The 18,329-nt window shown below is 35.5% G+C and overlaps 1 protein-coding gene across 4 annotated transcripts in view; it reads left to right on the top strand.

Annotated features, from left to right (window-relative positions):
- Window positions 1–18,329, top strand: part of RAPH1 (Ras association (RalGDS/AF-6) and pleckstrin homology domains 1) — a 95,637-nt gene that overhangs the window by 53,808 nt on the left and 23,500 nt on the right. For all 4 annotated transcript variants that reach the window (XM_063093092.1, XM_063093089.1, XM_063093084.1 and 1 more), the window contains 4 exons: window positions 14,890–14,967; window positions 15,425–15,584; window positions 16,466–16,587; window positions 17,485–17,550. In XM_063093092.1, coding sequence (XP_062949162.1) covers window positions 14,890–14,967; window positions 15,425–15,584; window positions 16,466–16,587; window positions 17,485–17,550 — 426 coding nt within the window. The remainder of the gene's footprint in view (window positions 1–14,889; window positions 14,968–15,424; window positions 15,585–16,465; window positions 16,588–17,484; window positions 17,551–18,329) is intronic.

Raw genomic sequence — 18,329 nt, 5'->3', positions numbered from 1 at the left:
CAGATCTATGAATGGAGGTAGAAGCTTAAAGATCAGGGAAGTGTAGAAGTCTAAGCAGGTTATAGTCATGTATTTTATAATCTCAGCAAAGTAGTTCTCTCCTCTTCTTAGCTCTCCTCTCTTCCTGCTCTATTTACTCTCTCTCTGCCTAGAGCCTATACTCTTAGTTTTAACTAGGATCTCTATTCCAGATCAGATCTCTCTCCCAGAGTACCACACTTCCAGATAGTTATAAGGTGCTCCTGGAAGATCACCAGCATCTTACTAGCACCTTAGATCCCAGAGGCATTTAGCTTCCTTACCCCCTCTTTCCCTGTGGCCCCAATATTTATATCCATCTTCTTTTGACATTTCTGTTTCTGTTTAGAATGCTGCCATTCTCCCATTTACCCAGGTTTGAGCCCTCTGATCACTCTTGGCAACTTTCTTCTCAGTTAATATCTCAAATCTCTAATGCAGCTAGTCATACTAACCTGCAAGATTTATTGAGTTCACCCATCCAGTTCATTCCCATTGCTACCACTCTAATACAGGAACTCTAATAATCTGTTACCACAGCTGCTGCATTTGTCTCTCTATTCTTTCCCATCCCTTCTCTAGTCCATTTTGTACACTGCTTTCACATTAAGTTTAACATTTTACTATTTCTCTTGTTTATATATTCAACAATATTTATTTATTTATTTATAATTGTTTTGGGTGGCTGGCTGGTACAGGAATCCAAATCCTTGACCTTAATGTTATCAGCACCACACTCTAACCGAGTAAGCTAACTGGCCAGCCCAACAATATTTATTAAGCCATGTACTGTGCTTGGTACTGTTTTATTTTTCTCTAAATGTAGTGGGAAACTGTTACAAAGAATAGCTGCACTCATCCATTCAATGCATATTTACTGAGTTGCCTGTTATGTACCAGACAGTGGTTATGACCCTGGAGATATGGCAGTGGACAAAGCAAAGTTTCTACCTAGGGAGTGTTGTTCTTTGCAAGTTTTAGATAAACATGGTCAGTAACTTCTCATATCCCTCTGCCCAAGAGACTGTGATACCTACTGCAGTATCAGAGCCATTCCTGCCCGCATCTTATTTTCTCCCATTATCCAATGGTGGCATTGGTATGTGTGACCAACATCTGGCTCTAACTACCTCCTATATACTGCCCTGCTTATATTCAACAAGAAATTTGAGCAGGAATATGATTCAGTAGCATAGTACCTAAACATTTAGGATGGGATGGGAGGTGGAGTCAAGGAGGTGACAGAATTCCTAGGCAACCCAAGCCACAGGGGCCTCTCAGATGAACCTTAGTTCTAGTGCTGATGTCAGTGCCCTCTCTATCTGGCTGTTTTGAAGCTGAATGAGTATGTACCTCTTATATGCTACCTGTGTGGCAGTCTGCCTCCCTGTACCCAAAGAGCACGGTGCCCCAGTTCCTGACCCCTCCTCTGAAATATCTGATAAAAGCAGTAGAGCCTGTACTCTTCCACATTAGGACAGTGTAACACCTGGAAGTTAGTACACAGTAGAATGAACACAGTAGCTGTGCTTAGGTCAGGTCAGCAAAGGGAGTGGGTTTGTTTCATCACTGATGCAGTTGTCAAAATACCACTGTTGGGCCGAGCCCGTGGCGCACTTGGTAGAGTGCTGCGCTGGCAGCGCGGCGACCCTCCCGCCCGCCGAGGGTTCGGATCCTATATGGGACTGACCAGTGCACTCACTGGCTGAGTGCCGGTCACGAAAAAACGACAAAAAAAAAAAAAAAAAAAAAATACCACTGTTAACGAAGTAACCGTCCCGCATACAGTTCTGAGCCACAAGCCTCTTCAAAAACAATGCCAACTGCTTTCTAATCACAGTGGCAGTAGTGCAGCACAAGAATATTTTACCATAAATGGGAGTGTTGGGCAAAGGACATATTGCTGATCTGATACCCTTTAATCACTGGTGCCATTCTAAAGACCTCCCCTGACCTCCCAACCTGATGTGATGTAGCAGTCTTTGTCCCTCTTTACTCCTTTATCCTGCTTTATTTTTTTCCCATAGGTCTTATCACTCACTAACATCCATTTCTTTATTGTCTATTTTATTAAATGTAAGCTCCACACGAGCAGGAACTCTGTATCCCGTGTGCTTAAAACCAAACCTGGCACATAGTCTCAACAAACATCTGTTAAATAAAAGAATGATCCTTAAATGACCATCAAGTTGAAGAACTGCTCTAATGTTAACCACCATTTTCTTTGCTTCAGAGAAATTATTAAAATGCTATTACATTACTGAATGTCTTATTTTTGACAAGCAGTTTTTATTTACTGGCATCTCAAAAGTTCAAGCTGTTACCTTTAAGTACAAAAGAAACTGTGACATTATGGTGGAAAGAGCAAGTAGTTAGTCACTTGATAACTACCTGTGTGATTTTGGAAGATTACACTCTTTCTGAGCCTTAACCGGAAGAATGGATGTAATAATAATAATATTGGCCTTGCATTATTGTTGAGAATTAAATGAGATACCATGGGTGATATGCCTTGTAGTGTGGCAAGTTTTAGGTGTTCAGTTAATGGTAGTTCTCTTCTCAGTGAAAGTCTATCCATTTCATGATTTCTTCAGGTGAAATAAACTAGTTACTACTATCATTATTTTGGATCTAAGCAGTGTCATGGAATAGAGTATTTAATGGACATTGAACTATTTATACCACTTCATGTTCTGTTTGAATCATTTTAATTTACGTATTATTGTTGTAATCTGTGAAATAAACTAGACCTGGAAGAAACTGCTAACTACAGTTTAGCACCTTAATTTCAAATGGGTTTGTTCTGAACCCATATAGCCTTTATATCTCAGTTGTAGAAATTCATTAGCTATCGCTTAGCAACTGTAACTCTTTCTCTAAGTATTCTAATTTTTATACCGTAAAAAGTGTTCTAACACTTTGTAACCACAGCATTGGCTTTCATTTAATCGTAAGATCTTCACCCGGTTTTTGTCCTTTATGTAAATTTGAGGAGGTCTGGCATTTGGTGGTTACTGATAGCCACACAGGAGTTTTTCCATAGGAAGTGGGTTGTTTTTTGCTCTTTTAAGAGAAGGAGTAGGGGAGAGAGTTAACTTTTTTATATGCGTGAGGTATCTTTTACTTATGTTTAGGATAGTTGTGAGACAATGTGAAGAAAGGGATATAAAATCAAAAGATGTAGGGCAGAAGACTTAAGACCTGAGTTTGTCAGCAGAACATGAGATGAGTAAAGCTTTGTCCTTTGTTTCAAACTTGGGCTGAAGACATTGGCCATAGATTGGCATTGCCTTTATAACTGAACTGTTGGATGGAGGTCTTCTAAGTATATCATGTAAACACATCAGCAAAGATTGATCTTTCCTGTATTGTACAACACACTATTAGCTTAAGACAATTTCTTTTTTTTGCAGGTTGTTATGGTTAAAAGATAAGGTTATGTCTTAAAGATAGTAGATACAAATAGAACTCTCTGAGGAAAAGCTTATTACCCGCAGGAAGCATAAAATACTATAAATCTTGCAGTTTGATATAAATATTTTCATTTCCAGTTTTGCTCCAGTGATGATATTCAGATTCTAAAAGAAGATCTTGATCAATTGTTTCATCAAAAAATTTCTAGCAAGGATTATAAATAAACTGGAGAAGAATAAACTAAAATTTGTCTAGGTTGAAATTAAACTAGCTCTTAAATTTGAATTTACAGTTCTAACACAGACCAATCTGTGTAGCTACTAAAGAGTAGCATTTTGAGCAAATGGAAGAATAGATGGATTTGGATTTGTTAAAATAGCCACACCTAGCTGCTTTGCATAAAAATAATTTCTTATTGATTGTTAGGAAATCTAATTGGTTTAATGTCTTTTAATTGGTTGCACAAGTCTCTTGTTGGTTTAATCCTTACTTCCATTGTGTCAACTTTTTTCCTATTAGCCTGTGGAGCAGAAGATCTGTGAATTTAAGCTAATTCTATAATGGAATGACTTTATGTCAGTGCTTCAAAAGATAGCACTGGTTGTGGTCTGTTGTACTTGTCAAATAATATTACACTCAAATGGAATGGGAGTATGAAAATACTGTTTTTGTATTTATAACCAATATCAGAATATAATATTTTAATTCTTGTTTTTGTTTGTTTTTGGCAGTTGGCCATTGCAGGGACCAATATTTAAATTCTTGTATTCATTTCTTTAATAGATTTTATTTTTTTAGAGCAGTTTTAGGTTCACAGCAAAATTAAACAAAGTACATATACCTCCTATCTCCACCCCCCTGCTCCCCTCCACACACACCACCTTCCAACTATGGACATATCCTGTACCACATGGTACATTTGTTAGAATTGATGAACTGACTTTAACACATTATCACCCAAAATCCATTGTTTGCATTATGGTTCACTCTTGGTGTTGTATACTCTACAGGTTTTGACAAATACATAATAACGTGTATCAACACTGTAGTATCATACAGAATAGTTGTATTGCCCTAAAAATCCTCCATGCTCTGCCTGTTCATCCCTTTCTTTCTTAACCTCTAGCAATCATTGATCTTACTGTCTCCATGGTTTTGACTTTTCCAGAGTGTCATAAAATTAGAATTATACAGTATGTAGCTTTTTCAGATTTGCTTCTTTCACTTAGTAATATGTATTTAAGGTTCTTCCTGTCTTTTGGGCTTAATAGTTCATTTCTTTTTAGTGCTGAATGATATTCCATTGTCAGGATGTACCACAGTTTGTTTATCTATGCACTTACTGGGGGACATCATTGCTTCCAAGTTTTGGCAATTGTGAATAAAGCTGCTGTAAACATCTGTGTGCAGGTTCTTGTCTAGACATGTTTTCAGCTCATTTGGGTAAATATCAAGGAGCACAACTGTTGGATTCTATGGTAAGAGTATGTTTAATTGTAAGAAACTGCTGAACTGTCTTCCAAGGTGGCTGTACCATTTTGCATTCCCACCAGCAACAAATGAGAGTACCTATTGCTCCACCTCTTCACCAGCATTTGCTCTTGTCAAGTGTTTTGGATTTGGGCCATCCTAATAGGTGTGCAGTGGTATCTTGTTGTTTTAATTTGCAATTCCCTAATGACAAATAATGTTGAGTATCTTTTCATGTGCTATTTGCCATCTGTATATCTTCTTTGCTGAGGTGTCTGTGTAGGTTTTTTTACTATTTTTTAATCTGGTCATTTTCTTGAATTCTAAGAGTTCTTTATATATTTTGGATAACAGTCCTTTATCAGATATGTCTTTTGCAAATATTTTTCTCTCAGCGTATGCCTTACCTTATTCTCTTGAATATTCCTTTTTTTCTTAAAAATGTTTTTTGGCTTTGAGGACATCTTTTTTTTTTTTTTAAACAAAGAGATGTACATTTATTTGTTCAAATAATAAACACATAAACTGAATAACAGATGAATAACAAAATACCCTGTACAAAGCAGGGCTTCAAATTATCACAAAAACTGGAGATGTAAAACTTATTAAAATTTACATATTTCATTTTATAGCCACTGCAGTTATTTGAAATAGCTCTCTAAAGTCTTCCAAAAGCATGCAAATATCAAATTAATTTCAACAGAGGAAGATGAATAAAGTTTTCAAAGGCAAATTAACTTCTAAACAAATCAAGTCCAGTTAATAAAAACAAATCAAGAACATTAATTACATGTCTAAGTTTAGCAACATAAATTGCCTGAAAAATCAGTAAACCAAAATATAAACATAAGGGCACTTCAGAAAGTTTGTGGACAAATAGAATTGAAAGATAAAGGAAATCTTTCCGTGGCTTTTTTTTTCTTTTGTTTATATTTTTTTCTTTTTTTTTTTTTTTAGAGACTAAGATCATAGAAAATATGTTCTCTGACCACAATAACAGAAGGAAATTTAGAAAATTCACAAGTGTGTGGAAATTAAACAACACTGTCTTGAATAAACAATGGGTAAAAAGAAAAATCATAGAGATAATAGAGAGTACTTTGATATAAAAATCAAAGTACAACATATCAAAATTTATAGGATGCAGGGCTCATGCAGTGATTAGAAGAAAATTTTTACTTGTAAACACCTATATTAGAAACAGAAAAATCTCAAATCAGTGATGTAAATTTTTATCTTAAGGAAATAGAAAAAGAAGAGCAAACTAAACTAAAATCAACTATAAGTAAGAAATAAAGATGAAAACAGAAATATATGAAATAGGGAATTAAAAAATAATAGAGAAAATTAACAAAACCAAAAGTGGATTCTGTAAAAAGATCAGCAAAAGTTGCAGACCTTTATCTATTTTTTTTTAAATTCCATCTGCCACTTTTTTTTTTTGTTCTTAATTTTATTTTGTCGATATACAATGTGGTTGATTATTGTGGCCCATTACCGAAACCTCCCTCCCTCCTCCCTCTCCCCCCTCCCTCCCAACAATGTCCTTTCTGTTTGCTTGTCGTATCAACTTCAAGGAATTATAGTTGTTATGTCTCCCCCCCCCGCACCGGTTTGTGTGTGTGTGTGTGTGTGTGTGTGTGTGTGTGTGTGTGTGTGTGAATTTATTAATTTATTATTAGCTCCCACCAATAAGTGAGAACATGTGGTATTTCTCTTTCTGTGCCTGACTTGTTTCACTTAATATAATTCTCTCAAGGTCCATCCATGTCATTGCAAATGTCAGTATTTCATTCGTTTTTATAGCTGAGTAGTATTCCATTGTGTAGATGTACCACATTTTCCGTATCCACTCATCCGATGATGGACATTTGGGCTGGTTCCAACTCTTGGCTATTGTAAAGAGTGCTGCGATGAACATTGGGGAACAGGTATACCTTCGACTTGATGATTTCCATTCCTCTGGGTATATTCCCAGCAGTGGGATAGCTGGGTCATATGGTAGATCTATCTGCAATTGTTTGAGGAACCTCCATACCATTTTCCATAGAGGCTGCACCATTTTGCAGTCCCACCAACAATGTATGAGAGTTCCTTTTTCTCCGCAGCCTCGCCAGCATTTATCGTTCAGAGTCTTTTGGATTTTAGCCATCCTAACTGGGGTGAGATGGTATCTCAGTGTAGTTTGGATTTGCATTTCCCGAATGCTGAGTGATGTGGAGCATTTTTTCATATCTCTGTTGGCCATTTGTATATCTTCCTTAGAGAAATGCCTACTTAGCTCTTTTGCCCATTTTTTAATTGGGTTGCTTGTTTTTTTCTTGTAAAGTTGTTTGAGTTCCTTGTATATTCTGGATATTAATCCTTCGTCAGATGTATATTTTGCAAATATTTTCTCCCACTCTGTTGGTTGTCTTTTAACTCTGTTAATTGTTTCTTTTGCTGTGCAGAAGCTCTTTAGTTTGATATAATCCCATTTGTTTATTTTTCCTTTGGTTGCCGTGCTTTTGGGGTCGTATTCATGAAGTCTGTGTCCAGTCCTATTTCCTGAAGTGTCTCTCCTATGTTTTCTTTAAGAAGTTTTATTGTTTCAGGGTGTATATTTAATTCTTTAATCCATTTTGAGTTGACTTTAGTGTATGGTGAAAGGTGTGGGTCTAGTTTCATTCTCCTGCATATTGATATCCAGTTCTCCCAGCACCATTTGCTAAAGAGGCAATCTCTTCCCCAGTGTATAGGCTTGGTGCCTTTCTCAAAGATCAGATGGCTGTAGGTGTGTGGGTTGATTTCTGGATTCTCTATTCTATTCCATTGATCAGTGTGTCTGTTTTTATGCCAGTACCATACTGTTTTGGTTATTATACCTTTGTAGTATAGTTTAAAGTCAGGTAGTGTTATGCCTCCGGCTTTCTTTTTTTTGCTCAGCATTGCTTTGGCTATGCGTGGTCTTTTGTTATTCCATATAAATGTCTGGATAGTTCTTTCCATTTCTGAGAAAAATGTCATTGGAATTTTGATGGGGATTGCATTGAACTTGTATATCACTTTGGGTAGTATGGACATTTTCACTATGTTGATTCTTCCAATCCAAGAGCATGGGATATCTTTCCATCTTCTTGTATCCTCTCTAATTTCTCTAAGCAGTGGTTTGTAGTTCTCATTATACAGATTTTTCACCTCCTTGGTTAACTCAATTCCTAAGTATTTTATTTTTTTGGTGGCTATTGTAAATGGGCAAGCTTTCTTGATTTCTCGTTCTGCAAGTTCACTATTGGAGAAAAGAAATGCTACTGATTTTTGTGTGTTGATTTTGTATCCTGCCACTGTGCTGAAATCATTTATCACCTCCAAGAGTTTTTTTGTAGAGGCTTTAGGCTGTTCGATATATAGGATCATGTCATCTGCAAACAGGGACAGTTTGACTTCATCCTTTCCAATCTGGATGCCCTTTATTTCCTTCTCTTCTCTGATTGCTCTGGCTAGTACTTCCAACACTATGTTGAATAGGAGTGGTGAGAGTGGGCATCCTTGTCTAGTTCCTGTTCTTAAAGGAAAAGCTTTCAGCTTTTCCCCATTCAGGATGATATTGACAGTGGGTTTGGCATATATGGCTTTAATTATGTTGAGATACTTTCCGTCTATACCTAACTTATAGAGGGTCTTTGTCATGAATGAGTGTTGAATTTTATCAAATGCTTTTTCAGCATCTATAGAGATGATCATATGGTCCTTGTGTTTGATTTTATTAATATGGTGTATCACATTTATTGATTTGCGTATGTTGAACCAACCTTGCATCCCTGGGATGAATCCCACTTGATCGTGATGAATAATTTTTCGTATGTGTTGCTGTATTCTGTTTGCTAGTATTTTAGTGAGGATTTTTGCATCTATATTCTTCAAGGATATCAGCCTGTAGTTTTCTTTTTTGGTTATATCTTTACCTGGTTTGGATATCAGGATGATGTTTGCTTCATAGAAAGAGTTCGAGAGACTTGCGTCTGTTTCAACCTTTTGGAATAGTTTGTAAAGAATCGGTGTCAATAACTCTTTGAATGTTTGGTAAAATTCTGCTGTGAATCCATCTGGTCCTGGGCTTTTCTTTGTTGGGAGCCTTCTGATAACAGCTTCAATCTCCTTTATTGTTATTGGTCTGTACAGATTTTCTACATCTTCATGGCTCAGTTTAGGGAGCTTGTGTGTGTCCAGAAATTTATCCATTTCCTCCAGATTTTCAAATTTGTTGGCATATAGTTGTTTATAGTAGTCTCGAATGATTCCTTGTATTTCAGATGAATCAGTTGTAATATCGCCTTTTTCATTTCAAATTTTTGTTATTTGAGTCTTCTCTCTTCTTTTTTTTGTTAGCCATGCTAATGGTTTGTCAATTTTATTTATCTTTTCAAAAAACCAACTTTTTGATTCATTGATCTTTTGAATTGTTTTTTGGGTTTCCATTTCATTCAGTTCTGCTCTGATCTTAATGATTTCTTTCCGTCTGCTAACTTTAGGTTTGGATTGTTCTTGTTTTTCTAGATCTTTAAGGTGAAGTGTTAGGTTGTTCACTTGCCATCTTGCCATTCTTCTGAGTTGAGCATTTCATGCAATAAATTTCCCCCTTAATACTGCTTTTGCAGTATCCCACAGGTTTTGGTATGATGTATCATTATTTTCATTAGTTTCAAGAAATTTTTTGATTTCCTGCTTGATTTCTTCTTGGACCCATATGTCATTAAGTAGAATGCTGTTTAATTTCCATGTGTTTGTATAGTTTCCAGAATTTCGTTTGTTATTGATTTCTAGTTTTAATCCATTATGGTCTGAGAAAATACATGGGATAATTCCAAGTTTTTTCAATTTATTGAGACTTGATTTATGACCTAATATGTGATCTATCCTGGAGAATGACCCATGTGCTGACAAGAAGAATGAATATTCTGAGGTTGTTGGATGGAATGTTCTGTAGATATCTGCCAATTCCAATTGGTCTAGAGTCTTGTTTAGATCTTGTGTTTCTCTACTGATCCTTTGCCTAGATGATCTGTCTAATATTGACAGTGGGGTGTTCAGGTCCCCTGCTATTATGGTATTAGTGTCTATTTCCTTCTTTAGGTCTAATAGAGTTTGTTTTATAAATCTGGCTGCTCCAACATTGGGTGCGTACATATTTATGATTGTTATGTCTTCTTGATGGATCAGTCCTTTTCTCATTAAGTAGTGTCCCTCATTGTCTCTTTTTATGGTTTTTAGTTTAAAGTCTACTTTGTCAGATATAAGAATAGCTACTCCAGCTCGTTTTTCTTTTCTGTTTGCATGGTAAATCTTTTTCCATCCTTTCACTCTTAGTCTATGTGAGTCTTTATGGGTGAGGTGGGTCTCTTGAAGGCAGCATATAGTTGGATCCTCCTTTTTGATCCAGTCAGCCAGTCTGTGTCTTTTGATTTGGGAATTTAAGCCTTTTACATTAAGAGTTGTTATTGAAAGGTGTTGATTTATTCCTAGCATTTTGTTGATTGTTGTTTGGTTGTCTTAGGTGTCTTTTGTTCCTTGCTTTCTGATTTACTGTTTGGTTTCTGTGTTTGTTGGTTCCTTAGGTTGTAGATAGTGTTTTTGTTTGTTTGTTTTCTCTTCATGAATGCCATTTTTATTATACTAGTGGGTTTTGCTTTTTCTTGGGTTTTTATGGCAGTGGTAGTTATTTTTCAGGAACCAAACCCAGTACTCCCTTGAGAATTTCTTGTAAGGGTGGTCGTGTGGTGGTGAACTCCCAGTTTTTGTTTGTCTGAGAAATATACTATTTGCCCTTCATTTTGGAAGGATAGCCTTGCAGAGTAGAGTATTCTTGGCTGACAATCTCTGTCTTTTAGTATTTTGAATATATCATCCCATTCCTTTCTGGCTTTTAGGGTTGGTGATGGGGAGCAATAATCAGCCACAATGTATATCGACAAAATAAAATTTTGATCCTCTTTTGAGCTGATTACAACATCTGCCTGGTATGGTCACTGATTAATAAGCAGAACAAAATCTTTAACACATGATCATTTTTATATCTGTCCATCGTGATTTTATTTTGAAAATTATGGTATGTGCTTCTTTGCTGCATCACCTACCAGAGGGTGTGGCTTTTAAGGATTTTGGGGTGAAATGCACTGAGCAGCTTTCATGCTCCTGCCCCCACAAAGCTAGCAGTCTACAAGTTTTTGGGGGTCCGCGTGTCAGAGGCCTCCTGTCGCGGACGGACGCGCGGACGCGGAGCTCGCTGGTTGGCAAACCTTTATCTAGACTAACCAAGAAAAAAAAAGAGAAGACCAAAATTACTAAAATCAGACATAAAGCAGGGGCATTAATTACATTGTCATTATGGTTTTTTGCGGTGATAAGATTTGGTTTTGTTCTCTTTCTCATTTGCATTTTTGTTCTACTTTTCTTGTATATTCATGGTAGTGATTATCATTTTTTGGATTCCAAATGCAGGAATTTCTTGAGGACTTCTTGTAGAGCTGGTCATGTGGTGATGAACTCCTACAGTTTTTATCTAGAAAATACATTATTTTTCCCTCCTTTTTGAAGGACAGCCTTGCTGGGTATTGTATTCATGGCTGGCAGGTTTTTTTCTTTTAGTATTTTGAATACATCATCCCATTTTCTTCTGGCCTGTAGAGTGTCTGTTGGAAAGTCTGCCGTTAGTATGATAAGGGCTCCCTTATAGGTGTTTTGATGCTTTCCTGTTGCTTCTTTTAAGATTCTCTCTTTATCTTTGAGCTTTGCCAGTATGACTATAATGCGACTTGGAGAGGATCTTTTTGGCTTAAATCTGTTTGGGGATCTTTGAGTCTCCTGGATCTGAATGTCAGTGTCTGTCTCTGTATCTGGGAAGTTTTCCATTATTATTTTGTTGTGTAGGTTTTCCATGACTTTTCCTTTCTCCTCCCCTTCTAGAACACCCATGATTCAAATGTTTGTGTGCTTAAGGTTGTCTGCTATCTTTCTTAGGTTTTCTTCATTTTTTAAAATTTTTTTCCTTTTTTTCTGTGTCTTATTTCAAGAAGACTGTCTTCAAGATCAGAAATTCTTTCATCTGCTTGTTCTAGCCTGCTACTTAAGCCGTTAATTGTTTTTTATTTCATTGAGTGAATCTTTTAGTTCCATGATTTCTGCTTTGTTCTTTTTTAAGGTATTCATCTCTTTGTAAATTTTCTCCTTCATATCCTGGATTTTTTTTCTTCTTTCATTATGTTGTCTAACTGAGTATTCTCTTATCTCATTGAATTTCCTCAAGGTTCTTGCTTGGAATTCCTTTTCAGTCATTTCAAGGGGTTGCTCTAGAGGAACTGGTATTTGAGAATTACTGTATTCTTTTGGTGGTGTCATATTTTCTTGGGTTTTTGTATTTATAGTATTTCTACATTGATGTCTGGTCATCTGGTAGAGCAGTTGCTTCTTTTATTACTCCTGAATGGGCTTTGAGGAGAGAGATGTCCTCTTCTTTTTCTAGTTTCCACTGGTTACTTCTTTGTATCAATGCAGTCAGGTGTCTGATGGGCCACCTGCACGGTGGCCGTGGCTGCTGCTGTGGCATTGAGCTGCTTTTTTGGCAGCTCTGGCTGTGGCCATGGCTCTGATGTGCCACTCTCATGGAAGTGGTGTTTTTGACATGCTCTCTTGCCTGCTTTTGGCCAGAGGGTACTGCCCTTGGCTCCTTGCCTAGGACCCCAGGCATGCTCTCTTGCCTGCTTCCAGGCAGAGAGGACTGTGGCCCTCAGCTCCTGGCCTAGGATGCCAGGCATGCTTTGTTTCCTGCTTCTGGCCGAGGACATTTTTAAAACTTTTTTTGAACATCTGCAGAATAATTATAATGTTACAAAGAATTTGGCCTTTTAGAAGTTTATGTTTGTATTCCAAATACACATAGCATTGATTTCACATGTCAGTTTTTTCTCATCAGACTTTAAATTTATTTTTCAGTGTCATGAAATGAACTTGCAAATGTGCCTTGGTCAATTTTCTTTCTCAATAACAGACATTCATGCCAATATGAGGATGTGACAAATGAACCATGAGGAACATAAGATTATTATCCCGTTGAGAAAACATAAAATTTCTGCTTCCCTCTTTCTCTTCCCAAAAAAACTGTCAGGTAACTGATTTCATAAAAACCACTGGAAAGTATTAGTATTTCCCATTCCTTTATAGAGTAGTGTTCTACTCATCAAAAATGCATATAGGGCTTGGCAATTTATCAATAATCATTTGTTTCTGTAAGACTCAGAATTCTAGAAACAGTTTTAATAATAGTTTAGTTTTCTCCTTTTATAGCCTGCTTTAAAAAGAGAAAAAAATTTCATCTTATGTTAAAATGTAGTCAACATATTTTTTAATTCTCCCATTTGTTTATTTGCATAAAGGAGAAGGTGTAATATGATGATTTCATTATCTTTTAGTCAAAAGAATATATCTGTAATAGCATAAGAACTGAGTCTTATCTTACCCCTCTCCATTGTCAAAATAAAGTTCTTTGCTCTCTGCCTAACTGGGTTTACAGATAGTATTTCCAGACCTTGGTTATTATGTTAATTCACTGGCTTCTTTCATTGAAAGGGATCGGGTTTCTGGCAAACAAGCCACTGCCTTTCCTAACCACTGGTTTCTTCTCTGTTCCACGGAGTAGTATATACTAAGCTTGAAATGAGGATAGACAGTCTCGAGTATGAGATGGAAAGAGCAGCCGTTCATGAACAGGAAAGCCAACAATTCAGGCAAACAGGGAATAAATCTATTAAATGAATTGAGTTTTTGTTTTGGCTTTTGTTTTTTGCCTTGGAAGCATTAACTTTTTAATGAAGAAATAACACATGGTTTGTGCTTTTTAACCACAATCCAGAGAAGATAAAGTTTGGCTGATATAATAGGTTTTTCTTTTTTCTTTTCTAAAAGACATTTAAATAAAGAGATATACAAGATGGCAGTTTATATTTTTCTTAGATATTTTCCAGAGTAATCAAAAGCTTAGAAATAGAAAATAATCCTTTATAAACAAAGGTTTACTTACGTAAGTTTTTTTTCAATTGGAGATTAATGCTACAGTGTATTATGGCCTATTGCTGGAAAGTACAAGTAAGTACTGGTGTTAGAAGTACTATATGCTATTTTAGAAAAAAAGACAAATGGTTTCAGTATATTTGTAGTTCTTTATAATTTTTGTTACTGTTTATAATGTAAATTTTCTGAAGTAGAAGTTACTAGAAATTAAGCTACTTGAAAAATTAGACAGCATTTTTAAAAAATCTTATCAGTGAATTAATAGAAACAAATTTGAGTTTACTGACATGAGACCTTGATTATATTGTGTGATTTTCTGAAGTAGAGTAAAACTTAGGATATTAGACAGCCTTCTATATTTGCACTGGCATACTAAAGAGAGCATAACCTACTTTTTTTATTTATTAAGGGTTTTTATATAGTTGCAAATAGTTTTTTGTTTGTTTGGCTACAGATATTTTTATGATGATGATAAGTTTTTAGTGTAACATAAAAAAATTAGCATGCAAAAGCTTGGCCATATTTTGGAGGGGGTGTAAATTCAGAGTCAGGAGATTGTACAGGTGTAACAAACTAGCAGGCCCAAAGATGGCTATTATACATTCATGTTTCTCTGCCCTAGAACCTGAAATTCATCTGCTTCAGATTGACAGAATCAAATTTATTAATTTAGTACATCAGTGATTTCTTTTTTTTCCCCTCTAGAATTTGGAATCTGTTCTTATTGTAAGACATCTTCAAATCTGCATCTGTAAAAATGTTCCTTTCTTTACAGTATGTCTGCTCTCACTTTGTGAACCAGGGTTATTTTTTAAATGTGCAAATAAGCACGTGAAGTTATATTCTTAATGAAATTCAATGTTAAGAACATCCTTAAAAATAAAGACTTCTCATATATTCTCATCATTTTAATAACAGTTTATGTGAAATGCCTTGTGTTCACAGGAAGAACAGGCAGCAAAATTGAAAGCTGAGAAGATTAGAGTTGCCCTAGAGAAAATTAAAGAGGCACAAGTGAAAAAGGTGATGTGTGGGCTTTTTCCGGATTTGGGATTGTTATCCGTGTTTCAGATTTATAAAGACTTGCCTTGTTTATATAATGTACACCTCTAAAATATGGAGAGGTAGAAGGATAGTTCTTCCTGATAATATATTTTTTACATGTAGTATTTTTTGTGGGTAAAGTGCATTATAAAAGAAATAACTTTCTTGTTCTAAGTTTTCCTAAAAGAGTAAAACAAAATAGTCTTTACATTATAATCTTACCTGTTATTATTTTTTTTTTAATTATTTAAATTTATGTAGGTAGGTTATTTGATATCTAATCTTTAGCCTATCTTTCTTACATAATAAAGGTATTATTTATGTTTTAATTTATTTTTAAAGACATTAATCAGAATATTATTAAATATTGGAAGAAATTCTTTTCTAGAATGCCATTTTTGGGTTTGCATTTAATTTTCCTTATTACCTGTTATAGCTGGTGATTAGAGTTCACATGTCTGACGACAGTTCTAAAACAATGATGGTGGATGAGAGGCAGACAGTGAGACAAGTGCTGGATAACCTGATGGACAAATCCCACTGCGGTTATAGTTTAGACTGGTCACTGGTGGAAACCATTTCTGAGTTACAAATGGGTTAGTAATATTATTGCTTTAGTTGCTTTTTAATTTCTATGTGATTCCAACAGTTTATATGTTCATAAAAGCATTCTGAGACATCTTTACATTTTTTTTCTATAAAATTGCTTCTTATAAATTGGCTTTTTTACATTTTTTTTCCTCATGTATTTTGAGAGTTCTTTGACCATAAGATCATTTCCACTTAACTTCAGATTTTATAATGGCTAAAACAAAGTTTTTTGAAAAGATAACAAAATATTTTTTTTTTCCTTAGATTGGTGCATTAACTAAACACTTAGGTTTTTTTGCATTTGTACTGAAGTCTTTATGCCAGCATTTGATTTTCAAGGGAAACATAAAGCACATCTGTCAACAAATTTCAAGGAATCATTACGTAGAACATGTTCTTAACATATGTTCAATATATAGAACATGTTCTTTGATTCCTAATTTGTATGTTAGAAAATGTATCTGTGTTTAAAATTAATTAACACTATGGATCAAAGAAGAAATTATCTTGGAAATATTTTAAATGTCTAGAGCTAAATACTATGGGAAATATTTGGTAACAAAGTGTACTAAATGCAACTAATGTGTTTTATTTTTAAGGGTGGGATGGGGAAAGGCTAAAGGCTGAAAATGATTACTGCAAGTCAGAAGATCTAGACTCTAGTCCTAATTCTTCCATTTATCAGCTGTGTGACCTCGTCACTTAACATCACTAGTGCATGATTCCTTATTTGAAAAATGAGGGAAGCCCAGATAATCTCTAAGACCAAAGGCTGAAGTGTTGGTCAAGATTCTATCGTTCTTATGTGAACTACCTTTAAGGTTTTGTGTCTTTTATGCAGTTTTGATGAATATTAACAAAATATCGATGTTTTATTTCGAGACAGAGAGAATCTTTGAAGACCATGAAAATTTGGTTGAAAATCTCCTTAATTGGACAAGAGATAGCCAAAACAAGCTTGTATTTATGGAACGTATTGAAAAATATGCACTTTTCAAAAACCCACAGGTAAGACTGGATAATTTATAAAGGTCAACATTTTTTTAAATGTATCTTGTTCTATTACTGCTAAGTTGGTAGAGTTAAAAGAATAGCAACTACTGGTAGGAACAGTGTAGCTGCAAAACCCCATAGGAGGGTTTACTACTATTACTGAGGTGTTAAAGTCAGCAAGGGCCCAGGTGTCAGTCCTCAAAGAGGTTCCCAGTCCCACAGGGCCATATGGGGTGAACCTTGTGGAAGCAGAAGTAGCCACAGGGAGTGACAAGGTTTCTCTGCTCTGTAACTCAGAACTGTGTTGAACTCGGCTCTTTATTGGTAAGTTTCTCATCTCATCAAAGAAAAGTTCAGCCATTTATCCAGTTGACACTTTGATTTTTTTTTTTTTAATGCCAGTAACCTTGATTATAAATGGCTGTATGTTCTAATATATGTTACCTTGATTTATTTGGCATCTTTCCTTATTCCAAAATAAGGTGTGAGTTAATACTTCCCAATACTCAGACATTTTGTAGAAATTTTAGGTGAGGAAAAACAACTCCACAATAAAAAGTAGTAATGAGGAAAAATAGCAGCAGTGTTCAAGGTATTGAGTAGTTTTCCTTCAGATGGCTTAATCATGACACACCTTTTCTGGATATTTTAGTGAATAATACATATTTGAGAGTACCAACAGATCTTTCAGTAGGCAGTTGTGAAAAGTAATTATACTAATGAATCAGAATTCAGATTTTAGTCACGTCAGACAAATGAGATTATAGTCTCAGAATCTGGGATTTCTTCACTCTAGACTGGCAGAAACGAACTTAGAGTCACTATTTCTCTAGAAGAAATCATATACACACCCATGCCAAGGGAATAATAGAATGAGTTCGTCCTTTAATTTTCATTTATTTGTTTTTCTAGAATTATCTTCTGGGGAAAAAGGAAACAGCTGAGATGGCAGATAGAAACAAAGAAGTGCTGTTGGAGGTATGACTCCCTCCCCTTTTTAGTCTACACATTTAAAAATTAAAATATTCAAATGTCCATCATCGGATGAGTGGATACGGAAAATGTGGTACATCTACACAATGAAATACTACTCAGCTATAAAAACGAATGAAATACTGCCATTTGCAACAACATGGATGAACCTTGAGAGAATTATATTAAGTGAAACGAGTCAGGCACAGAAAGAGAAATACCACATGTTCTCACTTATTGGTGGGAGCTAAAAATTAATATATAAATTCACACACACACACAAAAAAAAAAACCGGGGGGGGGGAGATATAACAACCACAATTACTCGAAGTTGATAGGACAAGCAAACAGAAAGGACATTGTTGGGGGGGAAGGGGGAGGGAGGGAGGTTTTGGTAAGGGGCAACAATAATCAACCACAATGTATATCGACAAAATAAAATTTAAAAAAAAAAAATTCTGGCTCATTCATAACCTAGCAACAGTTTAATTAATTAATTAATTATTTTTGGCGGCTGCCCCGTATGGGGATCTGAACCCTTGACGTTGGTGTTATAACACTGCGCTCTAACCAGCTGAGCTATCCGGCCAGCCCAACTTAGTTTAAATTTATTATTCGTTATTATTTGTTCTTGTTAGAACTAGGCAAGGAATAAATAAATAAATGAAAAAAAAAAATTGAAATATTAAGTACCTTTTTGAAGTCAAGTATGTCAATGTGCTATATTTATACTTAACTATTGTAGCCAGAGAAGCCTGTGTTCTTTGATAGCAGGAGGGAGAGAG

This window comes from Cynocephalus volans, chromosome 1, assembly GCF_027409185.1.
Source record: "Cynocephalus volans isolate mCynVol1 chromosome 1, mCynVol1.pri, whole genome shotgun sequence".
NCBI classification, from domain to species: Eukaryota; Metazoa; Chordata; class Mammalia; order Dermoptera; family Cynocephalidae; genus Cynocephalus; species Cynocephalus volans.
Note: the sequence above shows the minus strand (reverse complement) of the source record. Positions and strands in the feature narration are given on the sequence as shown.